The 24,734-nt window shown below is 45.6% G+C and overlaps 2 protein-coding genes across 2 annotated transcripts; one reads left to right on the top strand and one right to left on the bottom strand.

Annotated features, from left to right (window-relative positions):
* Positions 1–1,645: 1,645 nt before the first annotated feature.
* On the top strand, positions 1,646–10,509 carry LOC309444754 (borealin-2-like). Its single transcript, XM_082062836.1, has 10 exons — positions 1,646–1,840; positions 2,144–2,272; positions 3,754–3,794; positions 4,137–4,197; positions 4,814–4,881; positions 5,641–5,708; positions 6,917–7,015; positions 9,113–9,245; positions 9,473–9,559; positions 10,356–10,509. The coding sequence occupies exons 1-10, from the start codon at positions 1,705–1,707 to the stop codon at positions 10,401–10,403; spliced, it is 870 nt and encodes a 289-aa protein (XP_081918962.1). The 5' UTR covers positions 1,646–1,704; the 3' UTR covers positions 10,404–10,509.
* Positions 10,510–13,822: 3,313 nt separating this feature from the next.
* On the bottom strand, positions 13,823–24,488 carry DNAJA2 (DnaJ heat shock protein family (Hsp40) member A2). Its single transcript, XM_082062835.1, has 9 exons — positions 24,302–24,488; positions 21,595–21,654; positions 20,435–20,658; positions 19,292–19,372; positions 18,851–18,984; positions 17,031–17,227; positions 15,293–15,437; positions 14,992–15,119; positions 13,823–14,594 (listed from the first exon to the last, which is right to left on the bottom strand). The coding sequence occupies exons 1-9, from the start codon at positions 24,377–24,379 to the stop codon at positions 14,406–14,408; spliced, it is 1,236 nt and encodes a 411-aa protein (XP_081918961.1). The 5' UTR covers positions 24,380–24,488; the 3' UTR covers positions 13,823–14,405.
* Positions 24,489–24,734: the final 246 nt, after the last annotated feature.

Consider the following 24,734-nt stretch of genomic DNA (forward strand, 5'->3'; position numbering starts at 1 on the left):
GTTCTCAATTTCCTGTGTCAGCGAAGCAACCCTTGCTGGATTGTGGGGCATTCAACTCCGTGTTCAAACTGGGATTTACTTTGATCCATGGACCAGATCATTCATTTCTGCATCACTCCAATTTATGGACTTGAAATTTGTCAAACTTTGAACCACAAAACTCTTCCCCACCAACGCGGGACTACCTGGAGATGGTCTTAGACATGTTTTGTGCTCCTGGTCAATTGTATGTTTGCTGCAAGGCGCTGTGAGCAGGAGCTGAGCAAGCCAGACTTCATTCCTCACAGAGAGGATCCATCAGTGCTTCAGGCTCATCAGCCGTGGCCCCAAAGCTTTGCCGAGGGCTTTGTTTGGTATTCGCAGCTGTTTCCTTTTCAAAAAACTTCTTACAAGGCTTGCATGAGTTTAAACTTACAGAGCACCACAATCTTGTCTTTTTGCAGTGACACCTCAGAATGACTTTAGTGCTCTTTGGTAGTTCAGAAGAAAATGAAATTTAGGGAAAGGGAAGCTAGTTGTTCTTCCCCGGACACAGGTGTATGTCCGCACGGCTAAAAAGAAAAGCAGGCTACGCTCTTCTTTGTATCAGGTATTTGAGTGTTTTCTGGAGCAGAAACATTTACCTGGGATTTGGGGGAGTAGGTTGGTTGTTTTACAAATGAGAACGTGGTTTGATATAAAAATAGTTGTCAGATTTTTCACAGCTTTTTCTGAGTGACACAGGCTGTCCCGTCTGGAGCAGGAGATAAGGACACCGAGCCAGACACGTGTGATACAGGAAAACCTCACTTAGTTTGCAACATCCACTACCTGCACTGTGCGAAAACCACGAGTGCTTTAAAACATTTCCGAATTCCTTTTTGCACAGTTCCTTGGCCAATGAGGAACAGCGGTTTGATCATTTGTGTAAAACCTGTGATATACCTCTGCTGTGATTTTCTATTTGGTTGCATGTAAGATGGTAAGTTTCTGCAAGGAATTCTGCTTTTAAGGGTACGGCTTTGAATGGTTTTATATGTTCAATACTGATGTCGCCACGCCTTTCTAACGTTCCACATCGTTACATGTTTATTATATACTCTCTTCACCTGAGATTGACACAACCTGTCATCGTTTGCACCAGGCACAGCAGGTTACTCACTTCGCCAGCTGGGAAGCGCGTTCTGCTGAGCAGCGGTGAAATAGCTCAAAACAAAGGTGGCTCTGACCAGGGACCCCGCACACAGCGGAGGTTCCCAGCACCGCCCGGGCTGGCCCGGCCCGGCCCGGCCCCGCTCCCAACCAATTAACAAAACACAATTAGCGCTGCGCCGCCGGGACAGCGCGGGCGTGGACAGCGGCCCCTGTGGGTCTGCCCGGCCGGGGCACCGCGGGACGGGCACCCGCGATCCCCGCGCCCCGCGATCCCCGCGCTCCCCGCGCCCGGCGATCCCCGCGATCCCCGCGCCCCGCGATCCCCGCGCTCCCCGCGCCCCGCGATCCCCGCGCCCCGCGATCCCCGCGATCCCCGCTCCCCGCGCTCCCCGCGCCCGGCGATCCCCGCGCTCCGCGATCCCCGTCCCGCGTCCCCCACTCGCCGCCGCTCCCGGGCCGGGGCCGCCGCGGGGGTGTGTCCGCCGGGCCCGGGGCGGGCAGAGGGGCGGGAGAAGCCCCCGCTCGTACAAAAGCCGCGCGGGCCGGGCGGGTGTCCCGCGGCCGGCAGCCATGGCCGTGTCCGTGCGCAAGGCCGCGGGCAAGCGGCGCAGCAGCGACTCGGGCGTGGGGCCGGAGCGCGGGACCGTGTGCCGGCAGAAGAAGGAGCAGCGCTTCGCGCTCTTCCTCAGAGACTTCGACCAGCAGGGTAGGGCAGGGCGGGGGCCGCCCTGCGCTCCGGGCGGGGGCGGCGGCACCGGCCGGGCCGGGGGTGGTGCACGGGGCTCCGGTCGCCGCCCTCCCCTCAGTGCAGCTGCCGCCCCGTCCCTGCCCGTCCCGCGTCTCCCGTCCCCGCTCTCGGCAGCCTGAGTCGCCTTTCACCTGCGCCCCCCGGGGCGGTTGCTGCGGGTGACACGTTTGCTTCACTTCATTTTTTTTAATCGGCTCCAGCAGCGCTTGTACCTGAAAATGCATAACGCGTGTGGCAATGAAAGCCTGTTTTGTTTTAAAGCCAAGGAACACATCCAGGAGATGAAGGAAGAGCTCAGCTCGCTCTTGCAAACTGCTGAGAAGGCGTTTGCAGTGGAGCTGCTGAAGATGCCGGTTGCCGTCAGGAACATGAGAAGGAGAGATTTCCTGAGTGAGTGAGTGTGGTGGGACCTGCGAGGGACGCGTGTCAGCTCACGGAATCCTGGGATGTCAGGGGTTGAAGGGCCCTGGAAAGCTCACCCAGGTCAATCCCCCCATGGAGCAGGAACACCCAGATGAGGTTACACAGGAAGGTGTCCAGGCGGGTTGGAATGTCTGCACAGAAGGAGACTCCACAACCCCCTGGGCAGCCTGGGCCAGGCTCTGCCACCCTCACCCCCAACAAGTTGCTTCTCATCTTTCAGTGGAACCTCCTGTGTTCCAGTTTGCACCCATTGCCCCTTGTCCTGTCCCTGGTTGTCACCAGAAGAGCCTGGCTCCATCCTCCTGACACTCCCCCTTTCCATCTTGATCCCCAGGAATGAGTCCCCCCTCAGTGTCCTCTTGTCCAGCTCCAGAGCCCCAGCTCCCTCAGCCTTTCCTCACACGGGAGATGCTCCACTCCCTGCAGCATCCTCATGGCACAGTGGGATGTGCCCTTGGCCGATACCAGAAAACCGGTGAACTCTGTGCCGCCATGAGCGCTGGCCACGTGTGCCGAGCACAGTGAGCGGGCGAGGGTGCGCAGTGCAGGGACTGAGCACCGACACCACTGTGGAGCTGGCAGTGTGTGCAGCCTGGAACCTTCCCTTGTGTGTGCTCCTCAGTCATCTGAAGAGACAAGGAATCATGACAAGGCTGGAGTTTTGTGTGCATAAAAACTTAAGCACTTTTTTCTGTCTGTTCATTCCGCCCCCAGAGATTTTGTGTTCTGTTAATCTGAAGTCTTTTACTACAGACTGCCCAGGGAGGCTGTGGAGTCTCCTTCTGTGCAGACATTCCAACCCGCCTGGACACCTTCCTGTGTAACCTCATCTGGGTGTTCCTGCTCCATGGGGGGATTGCACTGGATGAGCTTTCCAGGGCCCTTCCAGCCCCTCACATTCTGTGAGCCTTCCTCATCTGTCATCTACCTGTGACGATGAGTGAACCAGTTTGATTTTAGCCTCGCATTTATGCAGCAGTTTAAGCAGTGGGATGTGGTCAGTGTTGGATGAATGTTCTGGTGAGAACTGATGTCTTTGGAGTCTGCCTTTCAGCTGGAAATTGCAGGGGCTGCCCAAAGACCAAACCTAAGACTCTTGAAGAACTTGAGTTTGCTGTAAGCCTTTGCTGCATCTGCATTTCTGTGTCTGTCTTGAAAGCTTCTGCCCAAAAGCATTGACTTTCAGCAGAGCAATGTATGGGGTTTTTTCTCCTTTGAATTTGGGTTGTATTCTGTGTGACTATGCTTAGTATCCTTGCAAAGATTAAACATGCTGAAACAGCCTAAGATTTTAATTGTTGTTTTGTAGGAGTGACTGTCCTACAAGACTTGAATCTTGTTCAATCCTGTATTACTTGTTCAGCTTCATAGTCCATAGGATAAGAACCTGCAGATAACAATTATGCAAGTAATACTATATAAACAAGCTAAACCTTCTTGAGTTACAGGTCTGGAAGGAGGGGAGGAAGTGGCTCTTGCTGCTGTGGTGGTAAGTGTGTGTTTTCAAGTTTATCACATCTTACGGAACAGAATTCCTCTCCCTGCTGTAAACAGTTCAGACAAGTGATGTGGTTTGGCTGTCTGTTTAAATAGAAGATGATACGAAAAGGCTGGACAGACAGCCACGGTGCAGTTGTGGGCAGTACTTAAAGCTTTAGGGTCATCTGCCGGCAGAAGTCCAGATGTTTCTGGAAAAATAAACTAGTGTTGAGCCAGTCCCACTTCGGTCAGTTTTTAAATGCCCTTTTAGGCCACTGTCTTTTGTGGGATAATATGCATTTACTGGGCAAAATCTGTTGACTTTCCCGTGTCGGGTGAACGTTTCTTGCAGGCTGACTGCTCTCTGGAAGACATACCCAATCCAAAACCGGTGAGGACCAACAGCAGGAAAGGCAAGTCAGTCCATTCATATATAGCTTGGGGTTTAATTTCTGTTTTTATTTAATTGGTTTGAATTGAGTAATTTTAAACTGAATGTTAAGCTGGAGGGATATAAGAGGGAAAAGTGCATAACTAGAAGTATAACATACAGGTCCCCCAGCATTTGCTGTGGAGGATCATGAGCTGTGCTGCTCTTGAGGTGTTTAAAACACAAGAGTTCCTGCCCTTTGGATTTATCACTGAAAGTGGTGACAAAAGACAGATATAAATGACTTGTTGGTGCTTTACAGTGTGGCAGGAGAGGCCGGAAAGTCACCCCTGTTTTCTCATAGGTTCCCTTTGACCTCCTGCCCACTGAGGTTTGTAAGGACAATACCATTTCTCTTCAGAATATGCAACAAGAGGGACACTGCCGCAGAAATGCGATCCTGTTTTGTGGGGTTCTCTCGTGTCTTTTCCTGCCCTGTGTGTCACCGGGTCTGTGACAAACACACGTCGTTGGCTCTGGACTCGGTCCCAGGCCCGTCAGGCAGCAGAACTGACACGTCACTGCCTGGGGAGATGGGTTTGAAGTGATGTTTTGTGCTCTTCATGACATTTTTCCTTGTCTTTCTAATGTATTTCTAGTTAAGGTAACTACAATTGTTCAATATGAAGATGCCAAGCATACATCTGCAAAGAAAATGTCTAAAAAAGTAAGTTTATTCTGAATGAGCAGCATAAGGATTTAATCAGTTCTGAGCTGCTCTGAGCCCTGGGGGATCCATGACCAGACCTGCTGTTTGTTTGCAAAATCAGTTGGGTTAAATTCAATGTATTTCAAATTAATCAAGGCTAAACTGTGTAGTAAACTAACTTCATAAAGGAATATGGTATGTGCACTTCTGGTAACTCATTCGTGCAGACTTGCAAATACCAGTGTAGTCATTCTCTTCTGACTTGCCAAAAGTCTTGATGGTTTGAGGAACCACTTTCTGATGAAGCTTTTATTTTTTTAAAAGAAAACGCTCTGTAAGGTTTAAAACGTGCTTTTCCAGGTTTGAATGACTTGTGCGTTCTTGTCCGCCCCATGTCTGAACCCAGCAGCGCAGCTGCATTGGTGGTACCAGCTCAGCACGACGCTGCAGCGCGGAGCAGGATGAGAACACAGACAGATTATGTGCAGAGCTACAGGCATCAATTAGAAGAGTTTACAAGTTGGAAGGGTATATATTAGAAAGGTGGTTGTTTGTACAGACCTTCAGTATGAACAAAAACATTTTAGTGTTATGAAACTCTTGTTTTGGAATGTGTATTTGCCATTTTATGTATATGCAGAACTATATAAAAGGCAGCACTATGGGGCTGAGCTCATCTTTTTCATCAGAATCCTTTCACTATTGTTCCCTGGTAATAACTATCATCTTGCTTTAAAATGCCACTTCTTTAACTGCAGTCTTCATATACATTTTCAGGTTTCCAAAACGAAGTCGTTGGTTTCATTGGCCTCTGGTTTCAGTGGCAAAACGACCCCTCTTTCTAGGTAAGACTGGCCTCTGAGAGCTTAACTCACCTGTGAACGCTGAATAAAGCTCTTTTCTGCTAAAGCAGCTGAGATCTGAGGCCACGGCTGTGTCCGTACCCAGCTCGACGCCGCGGGGTCCTGACCCAGCGCAGCCCCGAGCTGCTGGTGCAGCTCCCGCCGTGCACGGTGCTCAGTTCCGAACCCGTGGAGCCGGACAGGTTCCCAAACCACGCTCGGTGGAGCAGAGTGCGGCAGGGAAACATCTTTTTTCTGTTAGGAGCAATACATTGTTCTGTAATCCTTTGCCCTCATGTAGCCGAAAGGGAGGTGTCATTAGCAGGAAAATATGCAGTTGCAAAAACACCTGAGAGTGACCTACAGTCACAACGGATCACGTTCAAGTCCCACCGTAAGATCTAATGAATTAAAGAACTGGCGGATATCTGGGTTTTGTGAAGCTCCCGCTACCCCTGCGGTTCCATGTGTGAGCTTGTACCCACCGGCACTTCCTCTGATACTCTGCAGCTCCCTCCAGAGAAATGCAGTTTAAATAATGTATCAGTGTTTAATGTGCCTAAAAGAAAAATGTAGAATCTTAGCCAGGTTTAATTATTTCCTTGAATTGGGATTATAGAAATTTTGGCTCAACAAAATCAAACTAGGGAAGGTTGATTTGCCTGGGGAAGTCGAACTCCTCAGTCTTTGAAGGTTGTTTTTATTCAAGTGCACTATCACTGGGCCAAAAACACGTGCCCTTATATCTCCAAAATGCGCGTGGGAAAAGGGAGATAAGAGTGAGAGAAACTTCTGTCATCAAGATTTCTGAGCAAAAATCCAAAACTGGAAAAATGTTGTTCTCTGGATTCAGAACAAATATCCTGAGAAGTAATCTAGAACGATTAATTCCTGCTGAAAGAGAAACTTCCCAAGCAGCTTTCTGCGCGCTCAGACAGAGAGCCGTGGGTGCTGCGCTGTGCTCAGCTCAGGGATTGCCGCCCCCTCTTCTCCGCGAGCGGAATCCACCCTTTCCCGTCGTGCTGTCTGCACAGGGACTCAGACAAGCTCTGTCCTGGGCCACTCCAGCGAGCTCTGATTCCCCAGCCGTCTCTCTCCATCCTTGCTGAAACGCTGCACTAGATGAGAACGAAATACAATAAAATCAAAAAACAAAACCAAAACATCCAACAACACCAACAACCGCTTTGTTTTTCCTTTGTTCTCTTTAGGTCTGGTCTCTCTTCCACAGCTACGACTGACACCATGAAGTCTCTTGCTCCCGATTGTGGTGCCACAAATTTCAAAACCATGGCAAAGGTATCTAAAAGGTAAGGGGTTTTCACCTTGTTCTTAATAAATAATTTCGTTAAATACCAAGACATTATATATCTACATTACTATCAGTCATGATATCAATCATCATCAGCCTAGGTTTAATAGATCCTAATGATCTGCCACTAAACTTGGGAGCAGGGATGTGAGCCAGTCACACCAGCCGCTTTCAGTGGGGATGTTCACTTCACTTCTTCCTTTGACACAGTCTCCCACAGCATCCTCACAGCTAAGTTGAGGAGGTGTGGTCTAGACAATAGAGTAGTGAGGTGGGTTGCAAACTGGCTTAGGGAGAGAAGCCAGAGAGTGGTAGTCAATGGTGCGGAGTCTAGTTGGAGGCCAGTATCTAGTGGAGTGCCTCAGGGGTCAGTGCTGGGGCCAATATTATTCAATATATTCATTAACGATTTGGACGAGGGAATTGAGTGTACTATCAGCAAGTTTGCTGATGACACCAAGCTGGGAGGAGTGGCTGACACGCCGGAGGGCTGTGCTGCCATCCAGCGGGACCTGGACAGGCTGGAGAGTTGGGCGGGGAATAACCTAATGAAATTTAACAAAGGCAAGTGTAGAGTCCTGCATCTGGGCAGGAACAACCCCAGGTTCCAGTATAGGTTGGGAGATTACATATTAGAGAGCAGTGTAGGGGAAAGGGACCTGGGGGTCCTGGTGGACAACAGGGTGACCATGAGCCAGCACTGGGCCCTTGTGGCCAGGAAGCCAATGGGACCTGGGGTGGGTTAGAAGGGGGGTGGTTAGTAGATCGAGAGAGGTTCTCCTTCCCCTCTACTCCGCCCTGGTGAGACCACACCTGGAATACTGTGTCCAGTTCTGGGCCCCTCAGTTCAAGAAGGACAGGGAACTGCTGGAGAGGGTCCAGCGTAGGGCAACCAAGATGATTAAGGGAGTGGAGCACCTCCCTTATGAAGAAAGTCTGAGGGAGCTGGGTCTCTTTAGTTTGGAGAAGAGGAGACTAAGGGGGGACCTTATTAATGTTTATAAATATATAAAGGGTGAGTGCCATGGGGATGGAGCCAGGCTCTTCTCGGTGGCAAACAATGATAGGACAAGGGGTAATGGGATCAAGCTGGAACACAAGAGGTTCCACTTAAATTTGAGAAGAAACTTCTTCTCAGTAAGGGTTACAGAGCACTGGAACAGGCTGCCCAGGGAAGTGGTGGAGTCTCCTTCTCTGGAGACATTCAAAACCCACCTGGACATGTTCCTGTGCGACCTCACCTGGGCGTTCCTGCTCCAGCAGGGGGATTGGACTGGATGAGCTTTTGAGGTCTCTTCCAATCCCAAACATACTGTGATACTGTGATACTGTGTAAAGGATTTGATACCACAACCAAACCAAAGAGGAGAGAGCAAAAAAACCCACCCCAACAAACACCAACCAAACCAACCCACCCCATGCCGATTTGGAGTATAAATTCTACTCCTATCTGCTGTTGTTAAGGTGTAGTTTACAGCTTAAACTAATTCTGAGAGCCTAAGTTTGGCTTTGGCAGAGTCATCAGCTGAAGTGAGGGGTTAGAAAACTTGTAACTTAACCGGATCCTAGAACCAGCCAGTGGTTGAGCTTCACCTTGGCCTGCTGTGCATTTCAGAGGCTTGTTTCCATGCAGAAGATACCCAAATCTTACATTTTTTTGAAGTGGCATAAGGACAACTGTACTGTGAAAGCAGCTCAGGAATTTGGCAGGCCACAAGGCGTGGCCTGTACCTCTGGTATTTCTTGATACCGCCATCTGCGGGAGACAGACACAGCACACCTCTTATCTGAAACCCTGGGCCGTGAAGTTTCCTTTCTCCAAAGCCATGGGAGGGTGGATATTCTCGTCACTGTGTGGTCGGACCTCAGCTCGCTGGCTGGCCCGTAACCCCGGAGAACAGGTGACCACAGCGTTAATGGTCACGACTCGTTACCGCGCGGTGCTGGGAGATGCTGCTGGGGCTGGATTGTCTCTAAACAATTAACACCGCTGCCTTTCTGTTTGCCGCTACTTGCAAATGCTTGACGACTTGTGCTTGGCAGCTTCCTGCAGAGCCAAGGGAGTCAGGCTCAGGGTGACGCTGTTGTGTTCCAGTGCTGGTTTACACCACGGTGTCTGCAGAACAGAACCCGCTCGTGGCAGAGTTCATGGCATGGTACTGAGGAGCAAATCAGCACCCCAGGATAAAACTGTTCCGTTTGTAAACATTCCTCTGGCTGATGGACAGGTATGCTATAAAATCTTTTTTTAATTTTAGTCTTAAAGTAATTGATAAACTGTGAAGAGTCTGATAGGAATATCTCTTGCTATCCCTAAATAAGTTGCTGCTAAACAAAAGGAAGAATACAGTTTTGCTGTGTAGCAGGGAAGCATGTGATTTTCAGGAAAGCTGGCCATGCAAATTAAGACTTTCAGAATAATTTTTATCCTAAAACTGTTTCTTTTCACGTTTAGACACTCTGTACGGCTGGTGGAGACCTCCATAATATTGATGTGCAACTGCTAAGACAAGACACAATACAGCGTATTCATAACTTAGTGGTAAGCTCACATATAAATAAGTTGGCTTGCATATAGATATTCAGAGGCCTAGTCTCAGGTTTTCAGGTGAGATACTGTCACAAATACAAATTCTCAGTGCTTTACCCCTTGGGAGGCGAAACCTAAATTGGTGGTTGTAAATTGGAGGGATGAACAGGGAGGGAAGAACTGCTGCACGCAGATAACTTGGCAAAGTAAATGACTCACACAAGCGTGTGCGGTTTGGTAACTGCCCGAGGGACAAGAGGCACAAGCTCAGTCCCCGCAGACCGCGCTGGTGTCCCCGCTGCCCTGTGAGCAAACTGCTGCGCTCCATCGTGCGCTCACCACGGCTTACGAAGCCAAGTTTCGATTCCTTGATAGCCTCTATTCTGTGCCCCTTGCTGCGTGAGAACTACACTCCTGTTCCTTCTCTGCTGCAATGGAACGGTAACTGACCTTCGGCTGGGGGAAGATAATTGTTCTGAGGCAGGATGAAGTGGAACAGAGCTCTGTAGCACATGGTGCCCGACTCCCCTGAGGACGAGGGTGCCTGGGCTTCGGGATGAAGTAACGTGCACCACTAGAAATCTATCTAGATAGAAGAAATATTAATCAGTTACAGTCTTGCAGGTGTGTAGACTTGAGTGCAGCTGAGTTAAGCTGAAGGTCTGGAGGCTGGTTTGGTTGACGTGGCCTGGCTCTGCGGGCAGCGGGGCGAGCGCTTGCTCACCGCTGCCTTTAGAATAAATAGCCACTCTTTCTTCTTCCCAGTTCTGTTGGGCAGCTTGAACTAAAACGACTTTTTCCCCCTTAGAGTGAGCTGACTGTACTATATGGAAAGGCAACAGCTAAAATGAATTAATGGAAGTGTCTTGTGACTGCAGAGTATTCGTGACAGCCCTTGCTTGCTGCCTCTGAAGTGTTTTGAGAATGTCTATGTTTTAATAAAGCTGTATACTACCCAGTAATTTTTTTTCAGTAAAAGCTTACAGTATGATGTGTATTATTAAATACCTGTTTTCTCTATGAAGGATACAAAAAGCAGCAGAAAATCCACTTCTCCAACTTCTTAATGAAAGGCTTAGTTAACACCCAACCTCAGTTCACCGCAAAATGAACAGTAATAGCTTGCATGTAAAGTTTTAACTCCTGATATTCTTGTTTTTCATCAGAGCTATTCCCAAGCATAGAGCTCTCGAATGCCTCTTCCTGCACGTCCCGAGCAGAACGTACTGTTGGTTTTCTACTCATGTTTAATTTTCTCCTTGAATCTAATTCTGGAATTAAGCTGAATTCTTAAATAGCATTTTAAGGCATGGAACTTAAGTTGTGTGTCAGCATGTGTGACTGACACAGAGCAGCACTTGTCTCTGGTCCTGTGCAGTACTGACCCGGGCGCACTGTCAACCCCAGTTTTGTAGTGCTCACGTACTCTTGAGGAACGTGTAGGAAAGGTTTTTCCTGTCTTCCCAGGTAAAGATGCTGGTCCAGCGGTCACTCTGCTGCTCCGGTATGTTTAGAAGGTGAGGATGCACTTGGCTTTTACTGTGCCAGTGGTTTCAGTTCAAGTGTTCTCAGTGCAGCAAGGGGTGATATGAAAGACTCCTGCCCTTTGAACTAAGACATCTGTTTTTCTTCTGTTTGTTTCTACCCTTGCTGCATTTAAGGAAGCAAAAAGTCACAAGTTTCAAATAAGGAAAAAATAGAAAGTTTTCCAAGGCATGGGAGACAAAACTGGTAAAGAATGTGAAGTTAAAACACTATTAAACCTGCATTAAAACTGTGCTCTTGCATGGTAACCAGAAAATACAGGAACAGATCTCTCATTCAAACACATTACACATGATGTTTACAAAAAGGAATAGTTCTGTAACTCAGTAGTTTAACCTGAATTAATGTTGAATTTCCCTGAAGTTGATATGAGTGCTCCATCAATGGGGTATCAGCTGTTGGTTATTGCGGTTAAATGGACATTTCACTGTGAATGGTTTACCTGTTCACTGAGGTAGCTCAAGTTGCAGTGCCTGCAGCTTTTCCAGTTTCAGCTACGCTTTGTAAGACAGGCCTGTGTTGTTATTGTGATAACATCACAGGAGGAGCTGCTCGTGTGTGATCCAGCCTGATCTCGAGTGTCTTCTGAGCTGTGATTCAGAGATCAGCTTTTTTGTGACTAAAAGGCTCCTACTAAGAGCTGGGAAAGTGTTTCTGGGCCTTGACACAACAGTGAGTTGACGGGATGTTCACTGTGCTGAAGCACAAGGATCTTCAGTCAACTGAAGTCATCCTTCGGACTTCTCACTGAGGGAGGAACTCTCTGGAATTCTTTTTATATCCACAGTGTTCCTTTTAGATTTGGTAAGGGAGGCTTCAAGCAGCAGTAACCTTCCACTGGTTACTGCTGACCTCTTTGCAAACCTGTTTTTCAAAAGAACTTGGCCTCCCCCGTCCTGTGAACAAGCACCGAACCACGGTCACCAACAGACACTCGCTGGCAACACCCTGGGAGAGGACAGATCAGGCTTTCTAGAGTCAACCTGCAGTCAGTTTTAGTCGCTGTGGATGCATGAAGAGGTGGCACAAAATGAGCTCCACAGGACCACCCGAGTTGTTTTCCTTTTGGCTTCTTGAGGCCAATATTAAAGATATTAAAAAGTATCAACTAAAAAAATGGGTTTAATGCAGCTCTGGTGGTGGCATTTTCTTCCCCCCCCAGCACAGAGAGATACTAATTTGTTTATAGTACCACCTCTAACAAAGTACCTAAGCTGCAGCTGTTTATTACTGAGAACACTCACATTTATTTGATTATTCATAGGACAGTCACATGGGCCCAGTTAAAGTATTAAATTTCATCAGTAAACTACTCAAGCATTAGTAATTGTCACAGTGCATTGCTTGCAACTTCAATATTGAGACCAAGACAGTACACATTGTGAATTTATGTGACTTTTTTCTACACTACTTTGTAAAGGGAAATACAGATAATGCAGGTAACTGAAGTCACCACTCATTACAAGATGCTGTCAGGAGCCTAAATTAATGCCAGCCCAGGACTGAGACAGGACAAACTCGCACTACATACAGTGACCAACCTTCCCTCGGCCCCTTTGCTTCACCACGAGTCCTTCCTCTGTCCCCCAGAGAAAAGGAATTTGAAATTAAGGAGATAAGAAGTTAATAGAATACACACTCTGGTTTCTAAGGAGCTAAACCCTAAAGCTACTACTTCAAAAGCAGAAACAGGTGTTTTAATTGTTCAGGCATTCCAGGTTAAGGAGAAATACAGCAGGAGAAAGGATCGGTGTGTAACCACAGCTGCAGGAAAAGCAGCCTGAAGTTTCACTAAATGAAAGTCAAGGCCCAGCAGCTGAGAATGCCACAGCATAAAAGGTCAATACTGAAACAGAGGTGAAACAGTATTTATTCTTGCTTCAGGTTTCAGAGTCCAGGACAAGATGTTCAGCAACACTGAAATGCAGCTTCCCACCCAGCCTCACTGGGAAAGCATCAACAACTATCTCAGCAATAACTAAACAATTCACACTACAGATTTGTGAAGGAAAGTAGAGGCATCTTCCAACCTCCTCACCAGGGCAGAAACTCCGTGGGGAGAAGCAGCTCAGCAGCCCAAGTTCACACACACATTTAACAAAGTGCTTCAACAACTCACTGCACCTAATCATTATTTAAGGTCACAGTTTTGCTTTGTTGTGGTATTCTTACATAAAGAAGAACAGAATTGAAGCTGGGGAACTTAGTGTCTCAATAGTTAAAACAAAGTGCAACTACTGGAAAAAGTCACAAAACCATCTACATTTAGTATGCTTCCAGGTTCTACATTTTTTTGTCACATACAATACTGATCTCTTGTTAAATCAACCATAATGTTTATTTTTACAGAGACTTTTTTCAAAGTGGAAACATTTCTCTAGAAGTCAGGCTGGATCATGCTTTGAACTGGAGTTAAAGGCTGAGAGAAAGACATTGTTAGTTGGGGATTTAATCAGCTGCATTTAAAAGGTTTTGTGATCTTGAGTGAACTCCAATATCATTGTGTTCTCTTCATGCAAAGGGAAATGGCTGCAGCTTCCTCACACTCGTTTAGTCACAGCTCATTTCAAGACAAGACTTGTATACATGCGGCACACAGTTATCTCACTGCAGCCTGGTCTGAGAGCACCTGCAGCCTCCCCTGTATATGAACCGTCCACCAGCTACACCACCTTCATACACAGACCAGGTAGAGGCACTGGGCGAGTAAGAGCTACAAGGCAAAAGGAATATATTATACACCAACTGCTTTTATTTAATTTCAGAAACCGTTCACAAGATGGTAGAAAAAACTTACAACCACTTCTAATTAAGTCTTCCATTGTTCCCAGTCAGCTCTAAACCCATTATGTGCAAAGCCCAATTACCATGCATCTAGATGATAGATACAGGCTATGAAATTCTTTATTCTACTTGTAGCAGCTTATGCAGGTGCAGCCAAATACCAAGCCTCAGGACAAGTTGTACACAAACTTTACAATGGAGAATTTGAATTTAAAAGATGAAACTTAAAATCTACACAAAACTGGTAAAAATCAAGCACAGATACGAGGACAAACTTAAAACCCATGTGAAAAGGAGTCTCGTCTTCCTTTCAAGTGCTTTATTCTGCTACACAGTCAAAATGAAGATGTAAGCTTGTGGTTAGTTTAAATTACACTCTGTAGATACTATAGACCAATTTAAAAGTTACACATACAGCAATAGATGTCCATTGGTTCATCTGGATTACTTATACAATCCAGCTGGATTGTTGAAAACAAGTCAGGCAAAATTTTAAAGAAAATCCTTGTGCAACTTTTTAGACAAACGTTTACTGGTGGGCACACTGTACCCCAGGTCCGTGATGGCTGCTCTCTTCATCAGAACTATCGTTGTAAGCTTCACGTCTCTGGCCGCCACCAGAACCACGAGTGGTATCAAATTCCTGAAGATCTACCTCTTCTGCATCACCAATTACATTGGGAAATTCTGGTCTAGCTGGGAGAAGATCTTCAAGTTCCTGCCCCAAAAAAGAAGTGCATTCAGTACTGCATCTACATCTTCAAGAGTTTCCCACAACTCCACGACTCCCTCTTGGAGCAGGTTTGGTTTACAAGTCTACGCTGATGTGAACCCTGCACCACTTAAAGAAAACCAAGAGCTCCATGTATCACCGACCCCAAGTGCAATCAGTAAATACAGCTGTACTCTGAAAACTTATCACACAGCAGCAGGAAGATTCTCCCTCCTGCCCCACATCTGCACAGCTCAAACACAGGATGCATAAATTCATATTCCAACAGGTATTTTCAAGTTACATGTTTGCCCACAAACAACATAAGAACAATTGTACTTGCATCTAAATGTAAGCACTGAAAGCACGCACGTGAGGTACAACGCACACGCTGCATACTTACTGAAAGCTTTTCTGGGCTAATCCAGTTATTTTCAGGAAACTGAACATCAAATTTAATGTAAAGATCCCCCTTCTCAAAAGGATTGCGATACTGTGGCATTCCTTCACCTCGAACTACGCGAACACAGCCTGTAATTCAAAGAGAAGGAAGCTAGAGAGTGCTACTTCTGAACAAATCTTTCTCTACACAGTTCTCTTCATTTCTCTAGCCCAGGTTCATTTAACAGGACAACAAGAAAGAGATTAAGTGTTCAAGAATCACAAAAGTGTAGTAAAAGTCATCATTATCAAGTCAAGCTTACCTGGTTCAATTACTTTTCCAGGAGGATATTTAACCACAATTTGACGTCCATCAAGGTGCTTAAATGTGAACTGAAATCCACACAGTGCTTCAACAAGTCCGATCTTGTGCGTCATATGCAAGTCATTCCCATCCCGCTGGAAAACCTTACAAAAAAAACCCCAAACCAGCAGTTATCTTGTCTAGTCCTATAATGCAACCTCCACACGACTCATCATTATTGTTTAGTCTTAAAATTCAATGTCAGAGCAACAGCCTTCATACAAAGTTAACTTGATTCTGTTAATTAAAATAGCTTAATATTCTTGGAAATTTTGTGCCTGATCCAAGTGTCACCTCAGGTAAGTGAAACCACACTCTGTGCTGTGCTGCCAGGTTCCAGTTAAACCAGCAGCCTCACCCCCAGCACCTACACAAGCAGCCTATGAACAAACCTGCCGACAGTTCAGAGCACACCCCCCCACTCTGTTTCCTGCATTTAACAGTCACCCTGCACCGCTGCTTTGGCCACCTGATCGACCGCAGGGCTTCGATCGCTTAGTCCACAGCTGTCATACGTGATCTTCAAGCTATATCACTCAGGACTCTAGTCAGTAGATGTCAGCTTTAGCCCTGGCTTAACCAGGACTCCCACCTCAAGGGCAATTTTAAGAACACTAAAAGCTTCACAGTCTGGTTTTACTTACTAGGACACAAGGTATTTTTCAGAATGGTACTGTAAAACTAGATGTAGTTCATTAGAAGACAAAGACAGAAGTGACATCCACCATCTGGAGTTTGCAGCTGTCATGCACATCCGACTGTTCTGTTACAGCCTGTTTCTCCCTTATCATAGTCAAAAATCAACTGCAATGCTCTGTTCCAACCAGTATTGCAGAAGAAAGAAGACAAGAGTATGTAAAGAGCTATGCAAAACTAACTGGCAAATTAGCAGTCCTTGATGCAGCTTTGAAAAGCTTACACAGTACCTCATTTTCAGATGACCAACATTATCTCCTTAACATATAACTGAAATTTAATTTTGTACCCAGTGCTATTCTTTGTGTCAGAGCAGAACTTCCCCCCACCATTCCATTTAACATTTGTTCCAGAGTATAACACAAACTATTTCTTATTTCATCAGAGTAAGACTTGGTTTTTCTAAACAACAGCATTCAAAACTCTGTCCTAAGGGAGTTTTAACAAAGAATATAAATTGCAATATGTAATTCAAAAGTGCAATGTATACACTTCAGAATGCAGTAAGCATAAGCCTTAAACTCATATAAAATAATGGTGGTTCTTTGTTTTGTTAAACGAATCAGTACCATCAGCATTCAGAGTTATATTTCCACAACCACAGCAGCAGAGATAGAAAGCACCATCTGGCCATTTTAATAGGAGTTCCCTGCCACGCCAGAAGAATTTTGTTAGCGTCACAAGCAGCTTGCAGTTAACACCCTGAACGGCTCTTCCCTGCATCCACTCTACCCATTCAGCCCAAGCCTACCTGGGAAAGCTGCTTTTTATCGGCAGCACGAAGCACCAGAATCTGCACGTCCTCTGGCTACAGACTCGCCAAGTTTGTTCTGGTGCACCACGAAAGCCACGTTACTTGCTGTCACTCTACTAAAAGCTATTCACCATTTCTCCCAGAGATGCAACTGCACAAATTACTTTAAAATGAACAGCCGTCTATATCACTTTAATATGAAAGACTAGGATAAAAGGTGTTTAAAATATAAACTCAAAAGCATTACCTCATTCTCCTTTTCTTGGAGTAAGAGGACAATATCACCTGGTTCCACACCGGGAGCCTGATCTGCTTCTCCACTGAATGTAATTCTTTGCCCATGTTTCATGCCTTTGTCTACATGGACTTCAAGTATTTTTACCTCTTTGATCACCTTCTTCCCTTCACATTTTTTACAGCGGTCTTTTTCATTAATTACTTCACCTAAAGAAAGACAAATTTGGAGTGCAGAGATTTCCTTGTAATTGCATCCAATTCTGAATTAAAATAAATAAATAAATAAAGTATGCTGAGGAATACACGCAACACAACTAGTAATTGAGATGTTGCTTTAAGAATTGCTGCCAAGAGGAAAGCCAGGCTCAATCCACACCAGCTGGAAGAGGGGGAAGGAAACAAACAAACAAACATACATGTAACCTTCCAAGCTGTCTTATCACGGATTTTGAAAAGTCAGTGTGCTTTAAAGAAAGGCAAAATAAGACTTCTATAGCTTCTAGTTTCCTTAAGTCTTAATTTGATTCCAGTCTCCTTGCCACTCAACTTACTACTCTTACAAAAACAAAAGCACCTACTTTTCCATTCCTTGTTATGCTGAAAGATGGCAACTATAAGAGAAAGGATGGTCTAAAACCAAACCGAACCCTTCAAAGTCAGAGTACAAATTTTAAACTACTTCAGTGAAGTTCAGAAACTTAGTTCCACTTCCGTTAACAACAGCAAAGAACAGATGATGGGTTCTGGTCACTGATCGCCACCAAGTACTGTGGAAACGCAGCCAGTAAAACTGGAGTCTTGCATACAAAACAAGGGGAAGGGAGCTGGTCAAATCACAGCTTCTGCCAAGGGTCTTCCCACAAGAAGGATCGAGCATTTTTTCACACATAAGGGATTTCGCTTTTGTATTCTGAAACGGAACAGTTTTTCACATTGTCTGTCTCCTGTAGCAGGGCAATTACTTTTTCCAGCAAACTGAAGGATGACTTTCCAAAGCAGCTTAAATTCTCTATTTCATCTTTATTTTTCAGGTAAGCTATTGTCTTTGTACAGAGTAACCAAAATATTAGGCCACATGCACTGTACAATTTCAGTACTTATTTCCAATACTTCCTTAAGTGCCACAAGCAGATGCAACTGGCTTAAGACATTAAACTTGCCAGTGTAAACTACTGTATGTGAAACTAAACATAACATTATGATGCATTTGGAACTACTCAATGCGTAGGTTAGGTATTGTAAGCTGTGAAAACAAAACGTTCAAAACAACATCACTTATTAAATGTTTTGACTAGTCACAAAATACAACTCCAACATTTCAGGGCACTGTGAATAGTAACATCTACAAGGTTACATGACTCTCTGCAAACTGCAGCTCTAAAAAGGAATCGCATGAAGCACAGACCATGTGCTGAACTTGCTCCCCCAAACACAACCAATTCAGCAAAAGGTATCTTAATCTGATCAGGTTAAAAATGCAACTTTAGATTTCCATTTTTAAGCCAAACCTGTCCTTGGATATTAGAAGACTGCAAAAAGACAAAGAGCTCCTAAAAGTAAAAGCCAAGATTTCGGTTTTAACACAAGTAATAGCAATAAGTAACATCCAAACCTAAGTTTTTTAAAAAAGAATCAATCCTTACTGTTCAAGCTTCCAAACCGCTTTTCAGTACATTAAACACTAAATGTTGCTGCTGTTCTGAGTAAAACAATTTCTCCATGTTGTCATCAAAGACCCAACTGACAAGACGGGAGCACAACTGTCCCAGGTCAGCTCCTCCCGCGATTTCGGCAGGAGGCTGATGCAGTGACAGGGTTATCCTGACGTACCTTCTCCGTTGCAGTCAGAGCACACGGACTGCATCTGCTGCACCATGCCAGGAGCCAGCTGTCGGATCATGATACGGACACCTCTACCCCGACAAGCGTTACATTTCTGAACGGCTCCAGCCTTCCCTCCCTGCCTGGAATAGAAAGCACCAGTTGCATGAAAAGTAGGTTTTTTCAGAAACATACAACAAAAAAAAACCCTCTGCATCAGTAGGTTAACGTGCCTAATTGCACTGCCAATTATAATTAGGTTCTCTCCTCCCCCCAAACAAAGCCCTTGAATAGTTACAGTTCCATCAACAGTATCACTCAAGTTCAACAATTTTCTATTCTGAGAGCAGGCTCCAGACACTCAAATACTGACAGATCTGATGTAGGAGACACTTCACGACACCATTTTGCCAACAAAGCAACCAGAGAACTGAGAAACATAAAACTTACCCATTACATGCACTACAAAGGACATTCTTGCTAAGTTGTAGTTTAGTTGTCTTTCCATTATACAGATCTTCTAAAGAGACTCTACAAAATAAAGTTATCATTTAACAACTTACTTTCCCCATGTAATTAAAATACTTGCCTAGGACAAATTAAAGAAAAACAGATCTTCATAAAAAGACTAAATCTGCTAATAAAATAACATTTTAAAGCACCATTTCAGGTTTCACAAGAAGTCATTTAAAAATATTCCATACATATAAATATACACATGTAATCCTGAACATAGTTTCAGAAAAAAAATCTGTAATTTAATCAGAAGCAGCAAGATAGGGTTGCTTGTGTTTCTCACTAGGAAACAAGCTCATCTAGCATTTTACATTTTATTATCTCCTCATGGTTGGTTGGTTGTTTTAAATTCTACCAGGCAGGTGAGAAAGAAACCTCTCTAGACAGTCCTGACAATACTTCCAGCATGCACACATAAGAATACAGAACACTTATTACTATATTGGGCTTCCCACACGAGATAGTTTAGTGGGGAGGGGTTAACATGTACCCAAGGCCACTTAATTCTTTAGATTTGTTCATGTTTCAACTTTTTATAGAAGCTCTTGAATACACTATCAAACTTCAATAACCTTCCTATATTGATAGACATTTATGAACACATTTAGTATTTCTCCTAAAAGGGTCTGTTGGTGGATAGAAATTTCAACTCAAAAGGTTGCCTGGCATCAGTGTTCACAAATAACAACAAAACCAAAGCTAATTAACAACACAGCATGCAATACTAGCTACTAAACTAAGCAAGCATGTAAAAGTAAACAGACTTTACTAAGCAGGATTTGCCAACCACAGGAAAGATGCAGCTTGACTTAAGAACTTAGAAAGGACCTGCTCAGCAGGGAAAAAGCCAGTCATGACTGTAAGCAGAGATCTACAAAACACAGACACGACAGTCAAGCACAGCTTAAAAACAAAACAAAACCCAAACCCAAACCACCACAAAAATCAAACCCACCACACACATTCCCAGTGATTGTGCAGTTCACGTTCAGCAGCTGGTATCACGCTGTGAACGCCAGTGAGTCAAATGTGGTCAGGAAAGCTGCAAAGTCCAAACTGCAGTATCAAGATACTCACTTGAGTGGATGCATCATATCTTCTCCTCTTCTTCTGCCATTACGACTTCTACTCTGCCCACCCATGAAATTGAACAATCCACCACCAAAGATATGGGAGAAAATATCGTCCATTCCACTGCTTCCACCGCTACCTTCTCGAAGACCCTGTTCTCCATATCTATCATATAATTCACGTTTCTCGGGATTTGACAATACTTCATAGGCAAAGCTTATTTCTTTGAACTAGAAGAGGAACAGAGTCAAGACAGTGCATGATAATTTAGAACTTCAAGGGAGCTTTTTACTACTGTTGCTTGCCTGCCATTAACACCCAATTTAGAAGGTACATAGAGCAGTTTTCCATCCTCATTCTAATACATGAGACTTAAAAGTCAGACTGGGGCTTAGTTCTGTTACCTCTTACCATAAAATGACATTTTATTGCAAAACTTCATTGACTTTGTTCTTTCTTGTGCCTAGCATAAGACAGTTTTTTTACAAACAACAAAAAAAAATACATCCAAAGAAAACTCCCAACTGCGATATTGGAGTAGCCAAGAGGCAAAAAAAACCCAATTACATGTTACACTTAAAAGATCCTAACAAACAAGCAACTTACTAAAATGCAAATTAATGTGTTTGTCCTCAAAACAAATGAATAGCTTTTCATAGTCATCTCTGCTCACCTCTGAGCAACCATTAGAACTTCAGTTCTGTTAGAGAACCAGCTGAGTCAATTTAATTGACTTTTGAAAAATTATATTAGCATAACAAATCTAATTCAACTTTCCCACATATGTAACCTGGTTGAAGCTGCAGCAGTTTGAAGAACCTCCACATGGACATGGTTTTTTCAACAGTGGAAAAACCTGGAAAACTGACTATCTTTTTCAAACACCTCTGCAGATGCCAATGCCAGTTGACATCATCCCAGCAGATGAAGAGAAGCTGCTTCTCCCTCAGCGTTACTTTCTCAACCAATTTGACTCAGCCAACTGCTGCATTTTTTTCATGAGGTACACTGGTAATTTTGAGATTGGGAAGCAGACAAGACAGGGCTCCCTCTCACAGTTATTATTTTTGAGCAACTTGTAACAGCAACACCCCAACACCTGTGTTTGGTCCCTCAGATGCTACTGTTATAACAAACTACAGGAGTTGAAAAACAAAGAGTCTTACTTTGTCCCCTGCATTTGGATTCTTATCAGGATGGTATTCCTTGGCCAGCTTTCTGTATGCCTAGTTGAAAGAGGTACAAAATTAGTTTCAATTTTGATTAATCAGTTATTTTCTGAGAAACACAAGTAGTGTCTTCAGGAAGAAAGAAAACCCTAATAAAGTGGAGTGACAACACAAGTGTTTCAAAATCACTCATAAATTGAAGTGATACAAAAAACCCTAACATTACTATATGCATAAATTAACCATATTTGGATTTAAACACAACTATAGCACACAATAGCTAGAACTAGTTTTCCTGCTTACTTTCATTATCTTACAGGAAGAATCACGTTGGACTCTCATTAAAAGGACTTACTCTACAGAACCCACTCAAAACCTACAATACAACAATTTAAGTTTCAACCCATTTGTCTTTCACCTCAATCACAGCGACACATGAACAAAAAAATGGCTGCCTCAGCTCCACCGCCAACCGACGGTCAATCCTAAAATCATCACTTTATTCGGCCTCACCTATAAACAATGGAAGATTTCTCCTCACTTCGAACTAAGTACATGAGTTACATGTGCACAACTGTATAGGTCATTGCTTTTATTCAACTTCATTGTTCTGAAACAGTACGAGGAATAAGCACAGCTAAACCTCCAGAAAGGATGTTTCAGAACGCTTTTTTTTGACCAGTAGTTGGACTCTCAGGACCATCACTTTTTCCACAGCAGCATTTCATCTGTTTTGCTCATAGAGGATCAAAGCAAACAACAGGACAAGCAGAGAGTTTTCCTACAATTTGCGTTTATGACAGTAAAGACCTCAACTCTTGCCCCACTCTACCTCAACACCACCCAGTAGCAATCAGGGGACAGATACTAATAAATTACATGGTATTCAGTCCTTTTTTTTTTTTTTTTTTAATGATACATATAAAAAAGCTTCAGTGAAGCAACTGGAAACAACCGAAACACTGGTTCTTCGAGAGGATTTTTCACAAGCTCTGTTTCTGTAGAATTGAGCATCTAAACCAGCTCTTTAGAACTGCAATGCTGACAGAGCTTCACACACAAAGCTTGACAGAGATCACAGCTTTCCATTTTGTACTGGAACAAGTCAGATTCCTTTTTTGTATCTGCACAGTTACTTCACTTTAATGATTATCTTGAAATACTCCATGTAGTTCTGCTGGCAATCAAGAAACGAAGTTTGATAAGGAACTAATGAAACAAAAATAGCACACTGATATTACAAGCCAAATATTCTAAACCACAGTAAGCATACAGAACAAAAATCTTAGGTCTTATAGCACAAATTGCCTCTCAGTAACAAAGAATAATCTTCCACAAACCTACATATTCTGTAACAGTAATGGATTTTCCCCACATATTTTTAAGGCAGCTAACCAAGGGGAAAAAACCCCAAACAACAACAACCAAAACCCAAAGACGACCCACAGAGCACTAAACTGAAAACCTGCATAACATCATCTAATCAGGAAAAAGGAACTTGCGTGGTGATCTTTAAAACGAGAGTGCTCTCATGTCTCTGCTGATAACAGCATTCCCGTTTAGAGCAATTCTTAAGACCACCCATGGCCAAGGAAGCCACAATTATTTACTTAATCAGAAACAGATCCAGAATCCAGGTCTACACTGGCACCACATTATAACTTCAATAAAGGTAAATTTAAGGTGTAAAGCCTGTTCTCTCGTTTAGTTTTGACTGAGCTATTACCTATTTGTTTTCCTGTTACATAAGTTAAAATATCTTATTAATAAGGCATCCCATGTGACAACTGACAACAAAACCTTGACAAACTTCTTGGTGTTGCAGGGACTTGGCAACTTTACATTCCATAAGTCTAATCTATAGCAATTAATATTGAGCAGCACAAGGGGAAAACTACTGTCAGATTTTCATTCTCGCTGTGCACAGATACCTTTAAGAGAATTCAGTAAGAAAAAAACCCCAACATATTGTACTGGCTGGCGTTGGTGCCCGGCACTATCTCCTCCCCGCACGCCCTCCGCCTCTAACGCTATTTCCACACCGCAAACGCCTCCCCCTGCACAACGATGCTGGGATCCCAACACCACCCAGCTCGCTGCTCCCAAACCGGCTGCTTAATTACCCCCCGCACGACTAAATGGTCATTAAGTCCTTTCCTAAAAGTTAATACAGAATTAAACAGCCGCAGCGAACTGTGCCACCGGTGACCCGGCTCCAAGTGTTCCCGTCGCCTCTTTGTTCAGCTCTCCCAGCAGGGATCGAATCCACGGGCAAAACGAAACCGCAGCGGGGCCCGCACGTGGGGCGGACAATGGGGCGGATCCGCGGGGCCTCACCGGCGTCTCGCAGCCCGAGGCCCTTCCCGGCTGCGGACGGGACGAGCGGAGTGCCGGGGCGCCAGCCAGGGCCGGGGAGCACGGCCGGGCCCGCGCCCGCTCCCCGCAGCGCTGCAGGCCCTGCCCGGCCCCGCGGCGCGGCCTACCCGGGCGGCACAGCCGGCTCCCGGCGCGTTCCCCGGCGCCGCGCCCTCCCCCGCAGGCCTGGCCGGGCGGGCCGCGCTCCCCGGGCCCCCCTCAGCCCCGCTCCCCTGGCCCCCGGCGGGACCGCCCGCTCCCCTCAGCCGGCCCGCGGGACCCGGCCCGGGGCAAGCCGGCCCCTCCCCCACCGTCCGCTCTCCCGGCCGCCGCCGCCCCTCCCCCGCACCTTCTTGAGCTCGTTGTCGGAGGCCCCGGGCGGCACCCCCAGGATGTCGTACAGCTTCGTGTCGGCCACGTTCGCCATGGCGGCAGCGGGCGGCGGGCGCGGGCCGGGACGGGCCGAGCGAGGGCGAGACCGGGAGCAGGACGAAAGCCGCCCGCGACGTCACGCGCACACGCCACACGTCACCACACGTCACCACGCCGCGACGCAGGAGCGGCCCGCCCGCCCTCTTCGCCCTTCGGCGGCGCGGCCCCGCCCCCTCGGCACACTTCGGCCGCTGACCCAGTTCCGGCGCGACGCGGCAGGGGGCGCTCGTGCCGGGGGAGGGGAGGAACGGGGGGCGGGACTGAGGGCTCGCGCCACCGCGCGCGGGAGGCGGGAAAAGGCTGTGAGGAGAGAGCGGGGGTGAGGGGGGGGGTGCTCGGGTAGAACCGGA

The sequence above is a fragment of the Streptopelia decaocto genome (genome assembly GCF_964273445.1).
Source record: "Streptopelia decaocto genome assembly, chromosome: 11".
NCBI classification, from domain to species: domain Eukaryota; kingdom Metazoa; phylum Chordata; class Aves; order Columbiformes; family Columbidae; genus Streptopelia; species Streptopelia decaocto.